At 37.1% G+C, this 20,204-nt stretch overlaps 1 protein-coding gene across 2 annotated transcripts in view; it reads right to left on the reverse strand.

The window, feature by feature from the left end:
• ZFPM2 (zinc finger protein, FOG family member 2) overlaps positions 1-20,204 on the reverse strand; it is a 308,930-nt gene that overhangs the window by 104,762 nt on the left and 183,964 nt on the right. For both annotated transcript variants that reach the window (XM_058025119.1, XM_058025111.1), the window contains one exon: positions 7,643-7,754. In XM_058025119.1, coding sequence (XP_057881102.1) covers positions 7,643-7,754 — 112 coding nt within the window. The remainder of the gene's footprint in view (positions 1-7,642; positions 7,755-20,204) is intronic.

Consider the following 20,204-nt stretch of genomic DNA (forward strand, 5'->3'; position numbering starts at 1 on the left):
AGCTTATTAATTTAATAGACTCCTGTCCATTCCATGATGTTCCTGCCCTGACAGTCTCTCAAGATAAGGTGAAAGCCTTTTGACAGGACAGAGTGCATATATATTTTCTTCTGTTTTCTTGTGGATGGGGCTGTCGACAACTTGAAATGTGTGGCTCAGCAAATTTGGGGCTTTTTCTTCCCTCTTGCTTTGTAGGGAAGATGACAAAGGTAATGCTACCATGAACCCCAGGAGTCACAAGGTTATTGCAGTCCTCAATAGTTGCTGAGCATAATGGGTAAAAAAATAATTAAAAATAAGACACATTTAGCCTGTATTTCATATCCTGAAAATAATGACAACATTTTTCTTAAAAAAATTCTAAATGACTGATTCTACTGCAATTTACTTAGAAAAATGAGGGAGAAATACATACATTGAAAAAAAAAATCTCTGCACTCTGTTTGCATTTATTGTTGCCAGTGGTCTCAGTGTATGAAGTAATGTTGCTTTTCATATGGTCATGGTGTGAAGTGCAGACTGGGCATCTTTTCCATCCTGAACATGCTGTCATGGGTGTGTTTTATACTCAGTTTACGGCTTTTTATAGCTTCAGTGCAAAATACATAATTCTGTAATTCTAAGGAGATGAGGAAATAAGAGAATACTGACATGCAAATCATGTCAGTATTCTCCTATTTCCTCATCTCCTCAAATGAAAAATAATTCCAAGTTTGAACTATGAAATACACTACACAGTAAGTGGTAAGAACATAAGAAAAAAGACCCAAATCATAGACATATAAGAACAACTCATAAAATTTGGCTGCTACGTAAATAAAATGCACTAATAACGAACAAAAGCATTTTCATATTAGAAGTGGAAATTTAGTTGTACTCTGGTATTTCTTGTCATTTTCCCTTTATTATCTATATGCTTAGAATTTAAAGGGCATGTAATAATATATAGTGTGCTATTATGTGCATATCCATAAAGCTGCATAAAATAACCTTTTTATTGTTGATATTAATAAAATGTACAAGGCCCTGAACTCCAACTCCCTAAAGCAGAAAATACCTCACTGGATCTATTGACAAAGGTAAAAATAAAATGAGGAAGAAGTACAGTCCTGCTCTGTGAGTTCTTTGAAGCTGAATAGTGTCTGAAGTCCACAGCACTGTGACTGCCATCAACAAGCCATAAGAACCACTAGTGATGGAGGGAAAATATTTTCTCCTTCTGTGTCCAGCTGTGAAATTACCAAGACCGATTTGCAATACTTTCACTCACAACAGAGACATTTGGCACCCCACTTTCTCAACAACTCTGCAAAACCAAACAGAGAGCCCAACATCCACTTACCAGTCATGCCCTTACATCTGTACCCACATTTTCTTCCAATGATTGCAGATATATTACTCTATAATAATATATATGCATAATGCTTCTATATTATTCTATGTAAGCATTATGCATATATATTATACTTCTCTTGAGAAATACTTTGCAATTTTTCATTGTGTAAATGAAATCCAAAACAAGCTCTTCCACAGACCTTTGATATTTAGATGTCACATGTGCTCTGTTAAAAACTCAGATTTTTTTTTTGTCAGTGAATTCAAAGAAGGATCAAAAACCTTTAGCACCACCAAAGGCTTCAGCACATTGTATAGCTAATGGAGGCATCCTGTAGGACAGCAGATGCTGCAGTTTTCTGACTGTCCAGGTGGAACAGACTTAGTAAATGTACTCAATTTGCTTTTTAATAGCAAGTGGAATAAAGCCCCTTGCAATCTAAAATATATGCCCCAAGTTAACCTTTGGCCTACTAAACAACTTGTTTTCTGACCCAAACCAAATTATACTCATATTCTAATGCAGCAGTGTTTAAACTTCTTATGGCGTTTGACCTCTGTCTCATTAGGGTCCCTGATGCTGTATGTCTGTGGTGCAATTTACCATTACATTGCCTGAAGTTGTAGGGGAAAAAAAATATGTGCTAGCTGAAAATTCTCTTGCTGGGGAAAACATGGTATCAAGGATCTCACAGAACAATCAAGAAAAATAATCTCGTCACCAAAAATTTAAGTCTCCTTCTGTTGCAACAATTGACTTTTCCTCTACGTTAAAAATTAGAATGTTTACTTTAAATTAGCAAAATTAATTAAATACTGCCTTCAATTTTTCCTAGTGGTTTTATGTAACCCTTTTACAATGTTTGTATTTTCAGTGCATGGCACATACATCAGCTAAATAAGCCGCCCCAGTATCAGTGAAATAAGCAACCAGTTATGTGTTTACTGACTTTCTTTATGTGAATTATGGGGCTCAGCAGCCAGTGGAAGCCCCAGAAGGGTCGAGCACAGCCCTCTGCCTCCAGCCCTGACTTCTGCCCTGCCCTCTCCTCTGTGCTGCCTTTCCTCAAGCTTCTATTAATAAATTAACTACATGACACAATCTCAACGTGGGCAGCTGTCATTTTAACTAATATCATTCTGTAAATCCACCCTAGCAGGCTTCTTCTCTATTGTGATTGGAGAATAGACTTTTTTGGGCAGCTTTCAAAAGCCACATCTGTTTGAGCAAGGACCTATTCCTTAGCTGTGTGGAGCAGCACTCCCCCGAAATTCCCTCCCCCCGCTCCCCATTTTTTTGTTCACCAAAGAAAATGACAATTCTCGGATCTCACCCTTAGGCGACATACTCCCTAGCAAGGATTTTGTTATAGTCGCTCAGTGGGCACCGACTGTGATTTCACTTACGGAGAGACGGAGGCTTTTTATGGCACTCGGCATCCTGCGTCCGCACCACCAGCACAAGTGGGGAGCACCCTGTGGAATCACTTACGGAGATGTCACGCAGTGCCTGTGCAACCGTGCTGGGGCAAGGACGGCTCTTCCTCTCCCGCATCCCCTCAGAAATAACGAGGGGCATAAACTACTCGGTGAGGCCAGGCAGAGGAGGAAATAACACCAGTAAATCACTAATGGAAATGCAAAACCAAACGCTGCCTCACACAAACTGAGATGACGGCTGGCTTAAACATGTGCGAGTCAGTGCCTGCAGCCACCTCCCTTTTGGCAGCCATACCCGACCCCATGCCATCATCCCAGGCACCAGCACCCATCCCTGTCCCTCCAAGGGGCAGCCTGCAAAGCCATCATTTCCTAAATTAGGATTTGCAGCAGGAGCTGTGCCCCATGGCTGCCACCTGGCCGGCAGCGCGCTCAGTGGGACGCAACGCAACCCGACCGGCCCAGACACACGCTACACATGTTGGCTTTCCTGCACAGAGTTATCCTGTGGTGCTCTGCAATCAATTACTGTTATACCACCATCATTAATAATTTTCTTAATGAAAATGATTCTGTTGATCTCCGTTGTATTTTAATTATCAGAGTTAAGCATAATTACACTGCAGCTCTGAGCTGGCATGTAGACTCCTTTAGGGCGCAATTTTGTTTTAACACACTGATAATGTAATTTTACATTGTGTCAGTTGTTTAGTTATTATCCAGTCGTACAATTCCGCTGTATTCCTGATAACAGATAATAACCTTAGCACCTCCTATATCCTGAAGTCATTTAAAAAGCAATATTGGAATTTCACAACTAGCTAACTTAATCGCCTTATGATTTTATAATTCTCACAGCTAAATATTTGTACAGACACCCTGTTTTAACAATGCCACTAAACATACGGTATCCATACATTTCACATAAATGGCTTAAATAATATCTAGAAAAATGTCTGTTCATGAGCAGGGCTTTTAGTCTGTGCAACTGTGGTTTTTACACTGTTTCTATTCTGGTCAGTCGTAATTTATTTTTGAAAATCCTTGCCGTTCCAGTGAAAGATTTGCAATAAATAAATATCCCAGCCCCCTCCTAGCTTGTGGGGAGACTCTTAACTGTGGTCTTAGAGATTTTCCTCCAGGTCTGGCGCACAACTCCGTTAGGCAAAAATGCTTCTAAAAGTACACAATGTAGCAATGATTATACAGTTCATGCATTAATACTTCCTACCACTGCAACTTGCTTGAATTATACTGAAGCTTTTTTCTTTTCTTTTCTTTTCTTTTCTTTTCTTTTCTTTTCTTTTCTTTTCTTTTCTTTTCTTTTCTTTTCTTTCTTTTCTAGAACATCTATTTCTAAATAAGCTTTAGTTCATAAAATCTGTCTCTTAAATCTCAGTTTATAGGACATAAATTACTGAATAGACTTTCTGGAAGTCCATTTTTGAAACAAGAGAGAATTTTATGATAAATATTAAAACTAAACCAGCATTCCTTTTGAATGTAATTACGGTAGTAAAAGTTTCCTTTAAGAAAAGGGAATGGAATAATGGCATGTGCCATGAGCATCCAACTTGTATCAGAATTTGTAAAATGGGATAATAATTAACTATCCCTAATGAACTGCTTTTCTCTTTTCTAACTTGTCCTAGTATTAGGGAAATGTAGCTATAAAAAATACAGGTAGTGATCCCAGATTAAACTGAATAATTAGAATAGCACTTATTTCAAGTACTGAATATTTATTCCGTAACTATTCACTTTGGATGTACTCTGATGTGTGATTAAAAATAAATGCTTTCTTTATCTAAAGATTTGTATAGAAGATGACTTGTGATTGCACTGTAGTAATCTATAAATATAATCCTATTTGTGTGCATCATAATAAATAAATAAATAAATAAATATGCACATATATATGCAGACATATGCTTTGTTTGTTTGCCTAGGGAAAATATGAAGTATTTTATGCAGAGAAAGAGCGCATTGAAGGCAAATAGGGACTTAGCCAGCTCAAATTCTCTTTCAGTAGAACCTACACTCTAGGCTCCTGTCCCTGCGATTATTCTGTGTGCAATATGTGGGTGACGACAGTGCTCCCAGCCTCTAGTGAACTGGAAATCAGGCTGACGTTCCTATGTTCTCCTGAAGGATCTGGGGAAAATTCTGCTCTCAAAGATATCTCTGTAATGAGTGAAAAGGAAATATGGCATGTGCTTCTGAGTCAGCAGCTGATCAACCAATACTATGTACTGTTAGCCAATTCTAAACTTATCTTCGACTCAGAAATGTGCCAATTTACTCCACTCATCTCATCCTGAGTTTAGTATGGAAAACAGCTCCCAGGTGACCAAATCTGCTACATGGACAATTCCACACATTTGTTCAGCTAATTGCCTTCAGAAATAACAACGTATTGCTAAGAAAACTAACAAAATTATACACATGCAACTACAACATAACATCAAATTACAGCTACGTGCCAGCTGACACCGTTTCATTAGAAGTAATGGCACTATAGGAGACAGAAAGCTAACACAAATCAAAGAAATGTAATCTGGAATGATGAGATACAAATTGAAGGGAGAAACATCATTCTATTTATTTATTTTACCATCTTCTATTTGACATTGTTTTGTGATCCAAGCCAATTAATCTTTCTAGTACAAAAATCCCAACAGAGCTTAAGGCAAGGGTAGATGCTTAATGACCAACAGAGCAGCCACCTCAGAGCACAGAAAGAAACAGAACACAGCGAAAGCAAAGCATATCTACAACTTACTTCCTGCATTAATTTAGTGAAGCAGCAGGTTTTTAACATGTATTTATCCTCAAATTTATCCTCATATAACACATCTATGGTAGAGATGCTAGAATTCACCTTGAGTACTGTTCAACTGACTCATCATACCTTGTTAACCAAGTACTAAAATAACCAGCATGATCAGTGAAACAAAATCCATCACCTTTAAATGAAAATACCACTATGTTGGGTTAATCAGATTGCATCAAACTGAAGCAAGTCCTTACTATTTGAAAAAAAAAAAAAAGTTGTATTTCAATAGAATAAATCAGATAGGACCAAAACTGTCTAATGAATTAGTTAATGCTTGTAAAATACTTTGAAGATGGAAATCCAACTGGTAAATACGTGCTAAGTATTATTATAACTACAGAAATAATATCTTGATAAGACATCATCCTATGGGAATTTGTAGGAGCTACGTTTTAGAGTGAAAGCAGGTTCCCATTATATTAAGAAGTTTTTGCAGAAAAGTTTGCCTGTGTGTATTCAATATTATGAGTATTATGCATTATGAATGCAGCTCTGGATTTGTGCAAAAAGCTTCAGTGTGTTTGATACTTTGCTGCTTCTTCCACTTGGGCTGCAATCAGCAAGCTGAGAAGGGAGGGCAGCTCAACCCTTTTTAGATCTGAGCCCAGTTCTCTAGTACTGCAGGTGTTTCAGGTTGTAGAATGAATGTGTTGACATTCTGTAATTATAATAGAAAGAATTTATAAGACCCTGGTGTGCGACTCATTTTTAACATGCAAATTCCCTGTTTTCAGCGTTTCAACTTTCAAAGGCTTGTGGCAGTTTAAAGGCAATCCTCTTATAAGTGTATAAATTGCAATGATTATAGGAACAAGTTGTAATTGTTTCTAGTAAGTTTTTAGGAGTCTTTGATGTTATGATTAGTGTTTTTGTATGTTAATATATTGATATGGGTGCTTATTTGCCTGGATGCTTGTATGCTGAAATGGTCACTAGGTTGCCTCAGCAAACAAATCTTTGATCTCAGTAGGTCTGTTTGGTTAGAAATAAAACCTAAAAGAAACTAAACAAGAACAGTGCATGTTCTAAAGTATTCACAAAGTGCTGAGATTAGTGATTGAAATACAAGGAAGAAAAGTCATAGTTTTGCAACCTGATCTGTAGGGTAAATGCCAAACACAGCTACACTAAGTTATTTTTATTCCATGTATTCTAGGGGCGTTTTGTTTCTCTTTTAAACATATTGTAATATCTTTTAAACATATTCTGTAGCTGCATTTAGAAAGCTTTTACAGTGACTGCATCAGAGCGCTGCATAGTCCATGGTGCTATGGACTGAACCCAAGGCTCTTTTTGCCATTTCGAGATGTAAGACAAAAACCTGTGCACCTTGAACCAAAGGAGCTCTTAGATCTGGTGGGTTAGATAAAGCATCTTTGGCAGGCAGCCTTGCAAGAACTTGTACTGACTTGAACAAATCTGAAAATTCACGTAAGACACAAGTGACATCCATTACCACTCGCCAACACACTCCAGTGAAGCACCATCACATCATGCTGCTACACAGACACTGGAATGTCAGAGGCAACAACCCTGAAATCCAGTTCCATTTTTCTTATGCTACCATGATGACATAAAGTCTTTTCATAGACCAATCAAATTCTCATTCTTATGAAACTGGACTTCAGCTAGCAGACTACAATGTAATGTAAAATAGAGAAATGATATCCAGTATACCCAAACAAAAATGTCAAAAAGAATTCACCTATTCAAAGTGTATAGGTTTCACTGATGTTTCCCAGAGCACTAACTCTCAGAAAGAAATGGATAGTATGTTTTATGCCAGCTGATGTCCTTCAGTGTTTATAAAGCATTTAATAAACCACAGGTACCATGTGGGTTTTTGTATCACTAAAAGAAAAAAAAGGTGAAACCGGAACATGGAAGAAAAATGGGAACAAAACCTGACATTAAGGGGAGACTTAGAATTATTTTATAAATTTATATATTAAACAAGTATGCAACAGGTACATATTTATCTCAATAGCTTACATAAGAAAGTAAAGAAAAAAAAAATCAGTTTGTGTTTACCTTTGCTGTACACAATGCAGTTGTTTTTGTTGTCTTCTACTCCTTGCCAAGTCACATCCAGCAGCCACTTGGGGCCAGCAGTCAGTACCATAGGGACTGAAGCCTTTGTCTTCTGTAGGAAGGATGATAACAAACAGATGCCATTTGTTCACCTTGATTAAGAACTTGAATAATAATGGTAATAATCATTTTATTTGCAAACAACAAAATCTCGCAAACCATAAGCCAAAGTCTTATTCCCCTGCCTCAGGATTTTTTTAAAGAAGATACAAGCAGGAAGCTTTAGTTCTTTCATTGATTGAATGGTGAAACTATTATCAAGGATTTTCCGAATGATATTGGATCAGATCTCCAAGATTACACGGATCTCTGGTGGCTGAGAATTATAAAGGGAATGCAGATGACTTTCACAGCAAAGAGCCAAGTGTTTAGAAGTGAACTTTAGATACATTGTGCCTCATTATCAATGGGATCTCACTATTTCCTGAAACAGACAGGAAAGAATTTAAAGAATTGGTATCCATTTCAAAGATCTGTCCTGGCTAACATTTGTATTATCACAGGAAATTGTTCTGAATGGTCAATGAAATTTTTTCTCCCCTTTGCCATGTGCTGATGTGTGATTTTATTATGCATGAGATAGTTACAATACGAATGATTTTGCTAATGCAAAAAGACTATAAAACAAGTTGTATTAATACAATCAAAGACTTAAAAGTAAAGCATGACATCATCACACCTGAAAGGCATGCAGGCAATTTACCATCTCCTGTCTGTATTTCAGACTCTGTACTTAGGGATTTTTTACTTGAGGCAATAAGGCAGAGACCTGAAATTTATTAAAACTTAACTCCTTTTACTAATCAAATGGCAAAAATCCTGTGGGTAATTCTGAGACACAAACCACAAAAGAGAGTACAAAGTAAAATAGTCACAACATAACTTTTAACTATTTTTTCTGGGATTTAATTCTGTCCAAGACATTCCAACATTTTTTAAGAGAATTTAATTATTTTTATACTCCACCGATAATTCTCTAGTTGTCTCAACCTATTTTTTATTGTAATATTCTGTATTACTGACCAAAATAAAAAAATTTAAGATACAATAAATCCTATTTTCATGGACATTCCAGATGCTTTGCCAATATTTATTATTGTTAAGTATTCTAGAAATGCAGTGAAGAATAAAAACAGTTACCACAGAACATATTACATTCATAAAATGTACCTGAAAATATTTATTCAAAATAAGATATTGCTTAAAATATTTTAGTTATGTAAGATAAATCAATAACCTTAAATAATATATATTTACTATAATTACATTAATATATTAATAAAGATGATAGAAAAAGATTAAATGTAACAGGTCTTCATATTTTTGTGGGTTTTTTATCTGTTTAGACTGCAATACTGTTTTATCAAGTACACTGCATCTTACTTATTTTCATTTTAGATTTTACATTTTTCATACAGATATTTGTGCATAAATCACACTTCTATATGCACTCCATGACATTATTCATCTTCCCTATATATTGGAAAAAAAAACCAAATTGAAATTATGAATGAAATTAGGAAAAAGGAAGGTAACATCTAGCAAAAATATACCTATCTGGTGTAAAAATACTGAAACAAAAGACATGCAATGTCTCAGCTCCTAATGCTGCTTTCTCTGTGGGAAGTTGCAGAAAATATGTTTTGCTTATATAGAGTATTAAAAGAGTCAGCCCAACTGCATGCACTAGTATTCTTAATTTAAATTCTAATTAATAATTGACCAGTAAGCAAAACAATTTTATTTTTTTAAATTCAGTTAAATTTCTATGTAAATTATCAAGAAGCCTGACATTGACAGTTATTAAATCAGTGCAAAGCATATACATATGGGCTACATAGAAAAAAATGACAGAAACAAGGGAAGAACTGAAAAAGAGATGCAACAGATGAGATGAAAGGTAATCAAAGTAACACCTCTATCTTCTATCATAGAAAACTCTGAACTTTACTGCAATTTACTCCAGAACAGTACTAAGGATGCCACAGAAACAATTTAGAGTGGCTTTCCTCACACAGCTGAGAATCATACCCTAATTGAATACAAGCTGTAGCAAGAATGTTGGCAACTATGGCTGCATAGCAATAATGAAGAGGAGGATCAGGACACTCTCCAGTACTTGCTGCATTTCTCCAAGTGCCATTTCAGTCAAGCCTTTAACATGTTTTTGTGCTTATATGTGCTTTCAATCTCTGGTAATCCCAAGTGCAATCAAAAGACAGTGAAATAGTATCCAGGTAAGAGACTTTTCCAAGTACACCACAAATTATTAAGACATTCAAAAAAGGTTTCAGGTTTTTTTTCCAAAGTTGGAGGCCAAGCTAAAAAACAGAACAAACCAAAATTCTATCTTTTAAGTGCAGAAGGGATCATCTATTTAATTTTCACAAGATCTAATTCCTATTTCTGGTTTACTTCTTTCCAGACGTTTGACATTTCATTGTGTCTCTTCCATCTCTAAGGGTATTATCTGCATTAAGGTGGTATCAAAAAGCCTCAAATAATATCAGGATCTTCTTGTGCTGGGCAATAGTTTATCTACATAGACAGGACAAATAATATGTCCTGGGAAAGGATTATACTTAACCACATACTGCTGAGGAAGAATGAGATACAGAGATACCGTTTGACTTTCTCATGGAGATTAATTTCTCCTTTAGTAAGTGGTAGGCTTAGTCCCAGGCCACTGCCCCAGTTTTCTCCAGACAAGGAGAGGGGCCCAGGCCTCATCCCTTCTGAGATGAAGCAGTGGGGGCAGCAGGTGGACTGAGCACCAGCAGTCAGCATGTGTGTCTGCTTTGCCATTTCCCATTTACAGGGCTTTTTCGGAACTTAAAGAACTCCATGGTTATCACTAAATTAGCTTCCAGGTCAGCTTGGCAGCTGAACTTGTAATCAGCTCTGCAGCTGTAAGTGGTCTCTAAACACTAGAGATAGGCTGGAGGAGGAACAGGGTGTTTCATCTCACAGCTCTGCTAGCCCAGAAGAACTGGTGGACACCTCAAAAGAATTTCCCATTCTCCCATAGCTCTGCTCCCAAGCTGCACAGATATGTAAATAAACTTATTTTAATATGAAAGCAAAACTTCACAAGACCCCAGCTGCTTGTAAAGCTTGGCAGCTCCACTGAGGGATACCAGCAGTGGCTTCCCTTTGATGCACCTTACAGTCATGTTGTGTGAGCTGTAAGGCAGGTCAGGACCACGGCAGCAGTTCTTGGGGTCTGGCATCCTGTGAGGTTTACACACCTTCATAGGTGTTCACCACTGAGAGAGGCTTGCTCTGGTTGTGCCTTATTACATAGTAAGAACTGAAGCAAGCCTGCTGATTCAGGAAAGGCCATTTCCTTAAAATGGTTAAAATGAAAAGACCCCAGTCCAAGATAACAAGAAGCTATGGTTAAATCAGTCATGCCTTTATCACCTCAAGATTAGACTACTGCAATGCGCTATACCTGAGGCTACATTTTAAATCCATTTGAAAGCTGAAGCGGGTGCAGAATGCGGCAACCCGCTTCTAAAGCAGGATATCGTGCTTTGAGCGCATTACACCAGTGCTTTTTAATTTGCACTAAGTGCCTGTGGAATTTAAGGCACTGGTTACAACCTCTGAAGCCCAGGACCTGTCTGTTTGAGATACCTAATTGAGACCTGCCAGGTCCTTTGTCTCAATGGCACAACTGCAGCTGAGAACCACCAAGGAACATGAAAAAGGGCTTTCTTGGCTTGGCACGGAGAAAGTCTTGGCAGGGCAACATATTCTTCATGACAGCTCTTTTACCTTTGGGACATCATCCTACTTGAGTGTTCATGTTCATGCTCTCAGAGAGTTCTATGAAAATCATCCTGTAATTCATAAGATTTATCTGTCATACTGCAAAATTGAGTTGGTCATTCCCAAAACAGTGGTGGTAGGTGTTACCTACTTTACACTCTTTCGTTTGGGTTTTTTTTAAAGTACTAGCAAGAATATCTCTAGCTTAAGAAATGTACCTTTTTACACACATGGAAAAAGTTTTCTTGATACAGAAGCAACCATATTGCAGCTGTTTACATATAAGACTTCAAAAACCAAACATAATTTTATTTCTCCCTCCAAAATAACTGCTACACAAAAGCTTACAAAACATTCTCCCTGCTGCCCAAGTATTATCACGGGGATCTGCTAACATGGGTGTCTGTAAGATGGGGTCATACAGTAACTACCTCACATTTTTCAAACGAGGGCACATTATAGACCCACACTATTGTTCACTGCTCTACACTAGGTAACTGTACATTCTACACTTGAGCAATGTTTCCCTGAAAATTCAATTTCTGCTAATGTTTTCATGCCATAACTAGACAAATTTGACAAGGACAAGCAGGGTCAAAACTGTGATCTCTCAGGGAACAATTAGAATTAGCTAATGAGGATAAAAGAGGTCAGACAGGCATCCACTTTTCACTAACCTTTGAAGCAACTGGACAAACAAGAGAGGTAACCCTCAATAAATGTTTATATTCAGTCAAGAGGTTAATGGAGATAAAAATAGCCATCACAGCAAGCCGAAAATAGTTTTGCACTCTTGCTAAATGGAATCAGTGCTGACAAGTAACATTAGATGGGCTCTTCCCTGCAAAGATTTCTAACATATGATGTGTGTGGCCTGGCAGAAACTTGAGGAAACCCCCACGCTGAAGAAAAATACAGCATGATCAAGGTTGTTTGAAATCTATGAAATTCTGATGTCAAACGCCTGATCAGTGCTAGCAGTTCCTTCAGAAGCTGTGCTACTGAGTTCATGTTCAGTAAGTCACTGTGACATGATCATCTTGTCCCAGGCATGGTGTTCCAAGAAGTGTTCAACATTATTTAAGGAGATGTACTGATACTCAAAGGCTTTGTTTCTTACATACCGTATTTTGATTCCTGCAAATAGATTTTCTTCCTAAATCTTTCAAAGAGCCTGAGTTCCCATGAAGGATACAGAATATTACAATCTTCATGACCTTGGAGAAAGTTCCAATGCCCCCTTGGCAGAGTTAGTTTATATAGTCAATTAAAACCAAGAGTGTACTGGGAGTAGAGCTATAAACATATCTCAGGTGTCTTCAGATATGAGTCTGGGCTAGCAAAACACCAGTTAATACACTGACAGAAGTTTCTTCTTTGAAATTCAATTTAAATTCAATTGGATCATCACAAGGCTGACATGCTGAAACTGCAGAACATCCCCTCTTGAGAGGTTGAGCTCACCTTTGATGATCAGCCTACTCAATTCAGCAAACTTTGTAAGCTCATCAACTCAATTCAGTTGGGAAAGGCTCCTAAGGGTCATTCTGGACAGTGCAATAACAGATATCTGTATAGGTCTCAGACTACCCCTGATTAATTAATATTTGTTTTAAGATGTTTTTGAATAAAGAGTGGTAACTCCATTTAATCACCTCTCACACTGACTGTCTAAATGCATTTCTTTACCTTATGACTGATTACAAGTTCATGAAGCTGTAAGACAATCCCATCCCAGCAGCCCAATGGACAGAGATCCCCATTTTGTTGTTCATTTGTCGGCAATCAGCTGGACTGTCTTTCACTTCCTGTAGCTTCCCTGAAAACTCTTATCTTTTTCTGAGGAGGATTCAGTCTTGGAAGAATATTTATCTCAACGGCTTTTCTGGAACACCTGCCAGTCAAGGCCCATGGCAGCACTTCACAGTGCCACAGCTTTCTTTGCTAGACATGCAGAGGCAACTCCTTTCCACTAATACAGCACTGGAGATGTCAGGAGGTTTTCAGTGCTGTGGTTCCATGCTGATGACAACATCACTAATTAAAGCAAAGACATGACAGTCTCCAGCTAGAAACATTCACTCTGGAATCTTACAATTGCACCAGCATTTCAGATTTCACAGCCCCCACTATGTCTGCAGGGGAGATCTTGAAACTGGAACTAAATGCAAAAGAAATTTTGCAATCCTTAGTCCTTGTGGTTAAAAAAAACTCTCAAACCCACAAACTTTGAAAAACCTGACACCAACATAATGTATGAAGTTAATTTTACCTAAATCTTCAGACAGCATGGAATAACTGTTTCAGTTACTACTTTACAACCTTGTGGGATCCAGGATTTCAGAGGAGTGTTCAAGAATCTGTAGATCTGCACAAATCGTTACTTGTGATGGGCCATGAAACTAGTGATGAAGAAAAGAAGTATCTACTTCCCACTATCTTTTTTTGGTGACAATAGAAGAAAAACATTTGTAATAGTTGAAGAGGCTGTGGTCAAACCAAAGCCTTTTTAAATGTTGCAAACACAAAAAAAAAAAGGGAGGGAAAATGTGCACACAGATGGAATCCCAAAAGACAGCTGGGATTCCCTGCAACTGAGAAACCCTGCTGTTTACCCCAAGGGATCATCACTTGTCAAGTGACAAGACTGAACATACATTTCACTATGTATCACTATGTACATTTTGTCCACAAACCTAAAGCAGACCAAAGAAATTATTAAAACAAAAAACCTCCACCCCTAGCTATGTTAATATTTTCCAACACTTGTCAGGATTTTAATATGATTTCAAAACTTTTATTACAATCAAATGTGATTGCCTAATGCAAAATAATGTGTGCTAAACATGGGGTTCAATTCATTTTACCTAACTCAAGTGCAATTTTTCAAATCTGTAAAATAAGTATAAATCAAATATCATTGTAATTTGGGTACAAAGTAATGCCATCAAAAGCAACTTCAATTTGTTCTTTTTAATTCAAGATACCCTTGGAACACATCTTCAAACTCTTCTCCAGTTCTAAATACTTTAAAATAAATCTATATTCTTGAATACCTGGACCTAGCTGAGTCCTGGTGATTGCTTCTGTGGTCCTGGAGGAGGTGACAACCAACTGATTGGAACAGGAATGGAAAAGCTGGGAAATGAATCTCTGAACACAGTGATCTTCCACTGCCCACATCATTCTGTCTTGATGGGCTTTCTACTGCAGTCCTTTCTTCCTCTAAAGCCTTCATCTGGCTTCAGCCCATAGTTGCTGTTCCCCTGCCCCTTCCTCCCTCTTCTGTTCCCCATTTTATAAATACCTGACTATGTATAGATAACTTCCTTTCTCAAAGAGCATGGAATGGATAGCAGTGTATTTTGCCACCACTCTCTTGACTTCACTTTTTCATTCTGTTTTTCCTTTTACTCTCTCTCCTGTTCATTTTGTTCTTTGGGAAGGCAGTCTATACATGTATTGTGTGTTTACACAATGACCAGAAGTAGGAAATCATATTTTGTGCTGTGATTAGCAAAAATGTGCTGAAGATATTTTGAAAATTGACAATTCTGAGTGAATCATCTCTGTTGTGGTGAGTTGATACCTGTGGGTAGCATGAGCACTGTCAGTGTGTCAGAGTGTTCAGGTATCTGCCATGGGTGTTGAACCTTCCTGCTGTACTATAAAGTTGAATACTTTGGATAATACCATTTCAGAGATGACATGTACCTGTACCGATGAAATCACACACTATATAACTTATCTTTAGACAAGATATAATGCAGAGCTGCTTGCACACTTTCACACTGAATTATCAGTGCATTTTTCCTACTGGGTTAACCTCACTGTTGTAAATTACTGTGTACTCTAAGAACGTAATCTCTCTACTAATGAAGCCATGCTGATATTTGCCAGTAAACACTTTCTGAATGCACTTGCTTGAATGCAACTTATTTCACTCTTGGCAAACACTTCTCACATAAGACAGATGAACACTCTGCTCAGTATGGCCCAGCCGCAATTTTGCAAACATCAAATTTAGTCTGGACAGGCTGATGGACTAAACTGCGGGATAAACCATCAGCCCCTGGTAAGCTCCTGACAATTGGACTCTCACTTTCACAAGTATCATTTGGGCTTGGGGCAGTTAATGTGACAATAGGTATTTCAGATGATCAAGGGGACAGTTACAGAGGTTTTTCCAGAAGACATGAAGTAATTTACATTGCATATGGATTAATTCTGCCAGGTCCCATGGTCTAGCTATTTACACCAAAGCCATCCAAAATGATTGCTCTATCTCCAGTTTAGAGTGGTACTGAATAATTTCTAGTTTAGAGCAACTTTGGGGGTTCTTTTTTTTGATATACTTTTTTTTTTAATCCTGGAATGGATGATTTAAATCAGCTTTTAGAGAAGTCCAAATTTCATGCGTCAAATGTTTATTTTTATCTACGGAATAGAAAAAGGGGCAACGACAGGACAAGGGGAAAAGGCTTTAAACTGAAGGAAATTAGGCTTGGATTAGCTACAAGGAAGAAATACTTCACAGTGAGAATGGTAAGGCACTGGCACAGGTTGCTCAAACAGTAAGATTCCCTACATCTGGAAGTGTTCCAGGCCAGGTTGGATGGGGCATTTAGCAGCAGGTGTCCCTGCCCCAGGGAGAGGGGTTAGAAGTAGAAGATCATTAAGGCCCATTCCAACCCAAACGATTCCATGATTTTATGAATCCATTCAAAATACACACACAAAAAAAAAAAAAGAAAAAAAAAGAAAAAGAAAAAAGGCATACATAAAGCCTTCTAAAAATTACCCATTACACAGAACTACAGAATAGCTAGTTATAGATTCTGCTTATTATATATATTTATTACTTTGTTTGGAACTGCAACTCCGGTTGTGCAGTTTACTTTAGGAAAGTGAGTGTTTTTGTCATAAATAGTGAATAAGTCATGCTTTAGCAGTAGTAAAAGATAACTTTTTTTAATTTCAACCTCTTTCTCCCTAAAGAGAGAGAAAATAAAAAGTTCTTTGTAGATGCTTGTCCCATATTTTAACTGTATAAATGAGTGCAGCTCTATTAGGATTACATTTCCAATGAATATTGTGAGGTCTTTATGAAATACATATTCAATACAAAGGCATTGTACTCAATGGTGTAGGTACTGCAGCACAATTCTCCTGGTGATGCATTACACAATATCTGAACTTCACTGGTGCGCACACTGAATGCACAAAAAATATTATATATAAATTCCCTTCTAATTTGAAATAGAATTGAGGAATAGAAAAGAATCTATGCCTTTCTTGAGGATTTTAAAAGATTTTTATGCATCCTTTTATTAGGTGTTTATATATATCTCTTTACTTAGGGGAAACGTGGTACTTTAAAGTAAGAGCATAAATCCAACATGCAATCCTCTGCTGAAGTTTTATGTTTGTTAAGATAGAATAATCATCTAAGGTAGAAGTTTAACACAGGATTCAACAACCAGAAGCCTATATGTATGACTTTGATTAATTATTTTTAGTTCAGTTAAAACATCCCAGTTTATCTCCTTTTAAGATTATCCTTGACATATTTAGAAATCCTAATGCAGATTTTATGGCCCACACCTATCCCTGATGGTGCTAATGGACTAGGCATAATGAATCATTCTAATTTGGATGAAAGGACCACACAACATTGTGGCAGTCCTTTAGAGAATTAAGGCTCAATTCTGATCTTCCAGACTTATGAATGCATTTTTGGGATTAGGCCGCGTATCTGTACATCTGTTGAGTCTCAAGGGGTGTATACTCAGCTAAGTATTCTGACCTTCCAATGTACTGTATCAAATGTGTGGCCTTGGGATATGAAAGGATTTGATTACAACTGTATTTTAACACTGATTTAATATATAATTATGGGGTAAAACCTAATTCCTCCTTACATCCTCATGTAGAAAATTCCATCACTATTAAGCAGACACTAGGATTTTTTTTCCCCAGCGAGCATGATAGTAAATGGAAGAAATTGAAACACCCACCCAGGATAATGTAAAATCAAGGACAATCTTCTTGGGGATGGCGTTAAAATCAGCTTCTTGTGTCCATAAAAAAACAAACTTAAATGGTCTTCTGCAAGTATGTTGCTAGTTGGTACACTGTTGCATTATGCATGATACTTGACAGTTTATGTGTAAAAAAATGAAACAAGGTTTCTTTAGCGATTCCTATTATTACTCTATGCTTTCTTGTTCACATGTAATGAGGAGAGCAATTCACTTTACATACACACACAGTATATATGTAATATTGATAGAAAAGTTTACAAATAATTGGAATTATCTGGTCATCATCTATTCACTTATAATTTCTGTTTTTCTAGTATATCAAAAATGGAATGTTGTAAAATTTCCTTTAGCTGGTTAAACTTTCATAAGTTATGTTTTGTGCTTTCACGTATTTTTTTTTATTCCACTGAAAACCCATTCCCAAACATTATCAGTGAAATACCCTTCAAAATATTAAAAAATACTTCAAAAGAAAATCAGTTCAATAGATTTCAAGGTATGACTGTGCAGTATTTTAGGGATTTAATTTTTTTTCTAAACCATCAAATATTACAGAGATTTTAAAATAAATAATAGTGGTATTAAGTAGCTGATTAATTTGAGGACTACAGACAAAATACTTTGCAAAATTATGTGTTTTCTTAATATGATCTGTAACAGATCTGAATTACAGATTCATGGTGCTTGCATTTTCTTTATCATTTCAGAAAACTTGGACCAAGAAGATGAACTAAGCAGAGCAGCACCTTCACCTTGCAAGCAGTTACTTTCTTCCAGTTGAAGAATATGCTACACATAATCAGGCAATTTTTTTCCCCACTGACTGCCTTAGAAGCATGAGGATTTAATTTCACTGTTCTCACACAAAAATTAAAATTTCTGTAAAATGCCCAATGACAGATTAAAAGTATCCTCGGGTTTTGTAGTCTGTATGACATTGTTGTGTAACGCAGCTCTCGTTTAAATTGTCGCAGTGTACTGATCATACGCAGCATGACGAAGAACTGCAACTGCACAAGTCTTCCATGAAAAACAAAAGTTTCAAAAGAATGGGTGAAGGTCCTTCACTGGGACTGGAGATAAAAATGGAGAATCCAGCAGCAGGACTGGTGAGTACAGGGCTCTGGTTCCAGTAAGGCTCAACAAACAGCTCAGATGAGAATCTAAAGTCCAGGAAAACAGCCTGTAGCTTCGAGATTAGCTTTCTCACACTATTCCTGAGTTAAGCCAGCACAAGCATCATCATGAATGCATAATTGTGATTATGCACTCTGCTATTGCATAATAGATCTTAACATCTGGAAACAAAGAAGTACTGTAGGAATGCTGTTTTCAGGCTTCTGGTTTTGAACACAATGAAGTTAAGGGTAAAAGACTTTCCATAAGGAAAAACAGTTCCAAGACTATGCATTTTACTTGGAAATTTCATACAGATAGTTATGAAACCTTTACACATAAAAGAAGGGGTAAAAGGGAGATAGGGACCCAGTGCTATGTTTATAACTTGAAAATAAAAATGAACAAAGCCCAAACCCCTCCCATACTAACATATTTTAGGGAACTAAAAAAAACAAACATTATCACTTGAAATAAGTAACAATAGACAAAGAAACTGGAAGCTTGACAAGTTTACTTAAAGGATCTTTTTTTTCAGAAAGAAATAAATTTGATTTTTTTAAAATTCTTTGCAGCAAAAATTTCCCTATGAACCAAAGTTCATTTCTGGTACTGATGGATATACACAGGCTGGTATCCTATGTTTAAATGACAGAGTTGATAAAAGGATGAATCCATCAGCTCCCTTTGCTTAAAGGGAGCTGATGGATTCATTCACTTCCATGTGTAGAAACAACACAGTGTGAATTTGATGAATGCAGTAAATGGTACAGCTATGACTAAAGACTGCTGGTATCAAGCTCTTGTCAGTTGCCAGTTTATCGATGAAGCCACTTCGGGCAGCAGTGCTGGAGCACAGAGTTCTCTAACAGGACACCTTGGGACCTGTAAGACTCTGTAGAGATCTGTAAAGAGCTGTAAAGATCACAAATCCAAGGAGTGGTTCTCAAGTGGGAGTGGGCCGACTTTCAAAAGTAAGGAGCATCAAAAAGAACAACAAATTTGCACACAGGTCCTGTACAGGGGTCAGGTTAATTTTGCAGTTGTTGCTGTATGAAATGAAAACTCACAGTGGTAATAAGAGTCAAGCTGAGTACCACCACATTGCAGACTGAATTTAAGTGATTAGAAAACTATTCTACTGTTGGCTAAGGCCAGTTTCACATAAAATTACTTCTTAATTCCAAAAGGTAATTTTTCCTTGAAGGTGTTCCCTGCTTCAAAGAACACCCAATCCAATCCAATAAAATCAAATCCTTTATCCTTCCAGTAAAATTTTTGAATGAATTTTCAGATACCTGAGAAAGTAAAAGGAAAAAAAAAAAAAAAAAGACAGCTTCCAAATGTTCCTAGCACTTCAAGACACCAATAAAGCCAATAAAAGGGAAAGAAAGACCCTCAGTTGTGTGTTATGGAGCCAAGAAAGCAACCTAACACCACAAAGCACCAGACGTAAATCAAGCTTGCGAAGAGCAAAAGCTTTAGAAATTGGCAGAATGAGAGCAGACCAGCCCATCAAAGCCCACAAGTCAGTACAACTTTATACCAGAATTCCTCTTCTTATCACA

Source organism: Melospiza georgiana, chromosome 1 (genome assembly GCF_028018845.1).
Source record: "Melospiza georgiana isolate bMelGeo1 chromosome 1, bMelGeo1.pri, whole genome shotgun sequence".
In the NCBI taxonomy this organism is placed as follows: domain Eukaryota; kingdom Metazoa; phylum Chordata; class Aves; order Passeriformes; family Passerellidae; genus Melospiza; species Melospiza georgiana.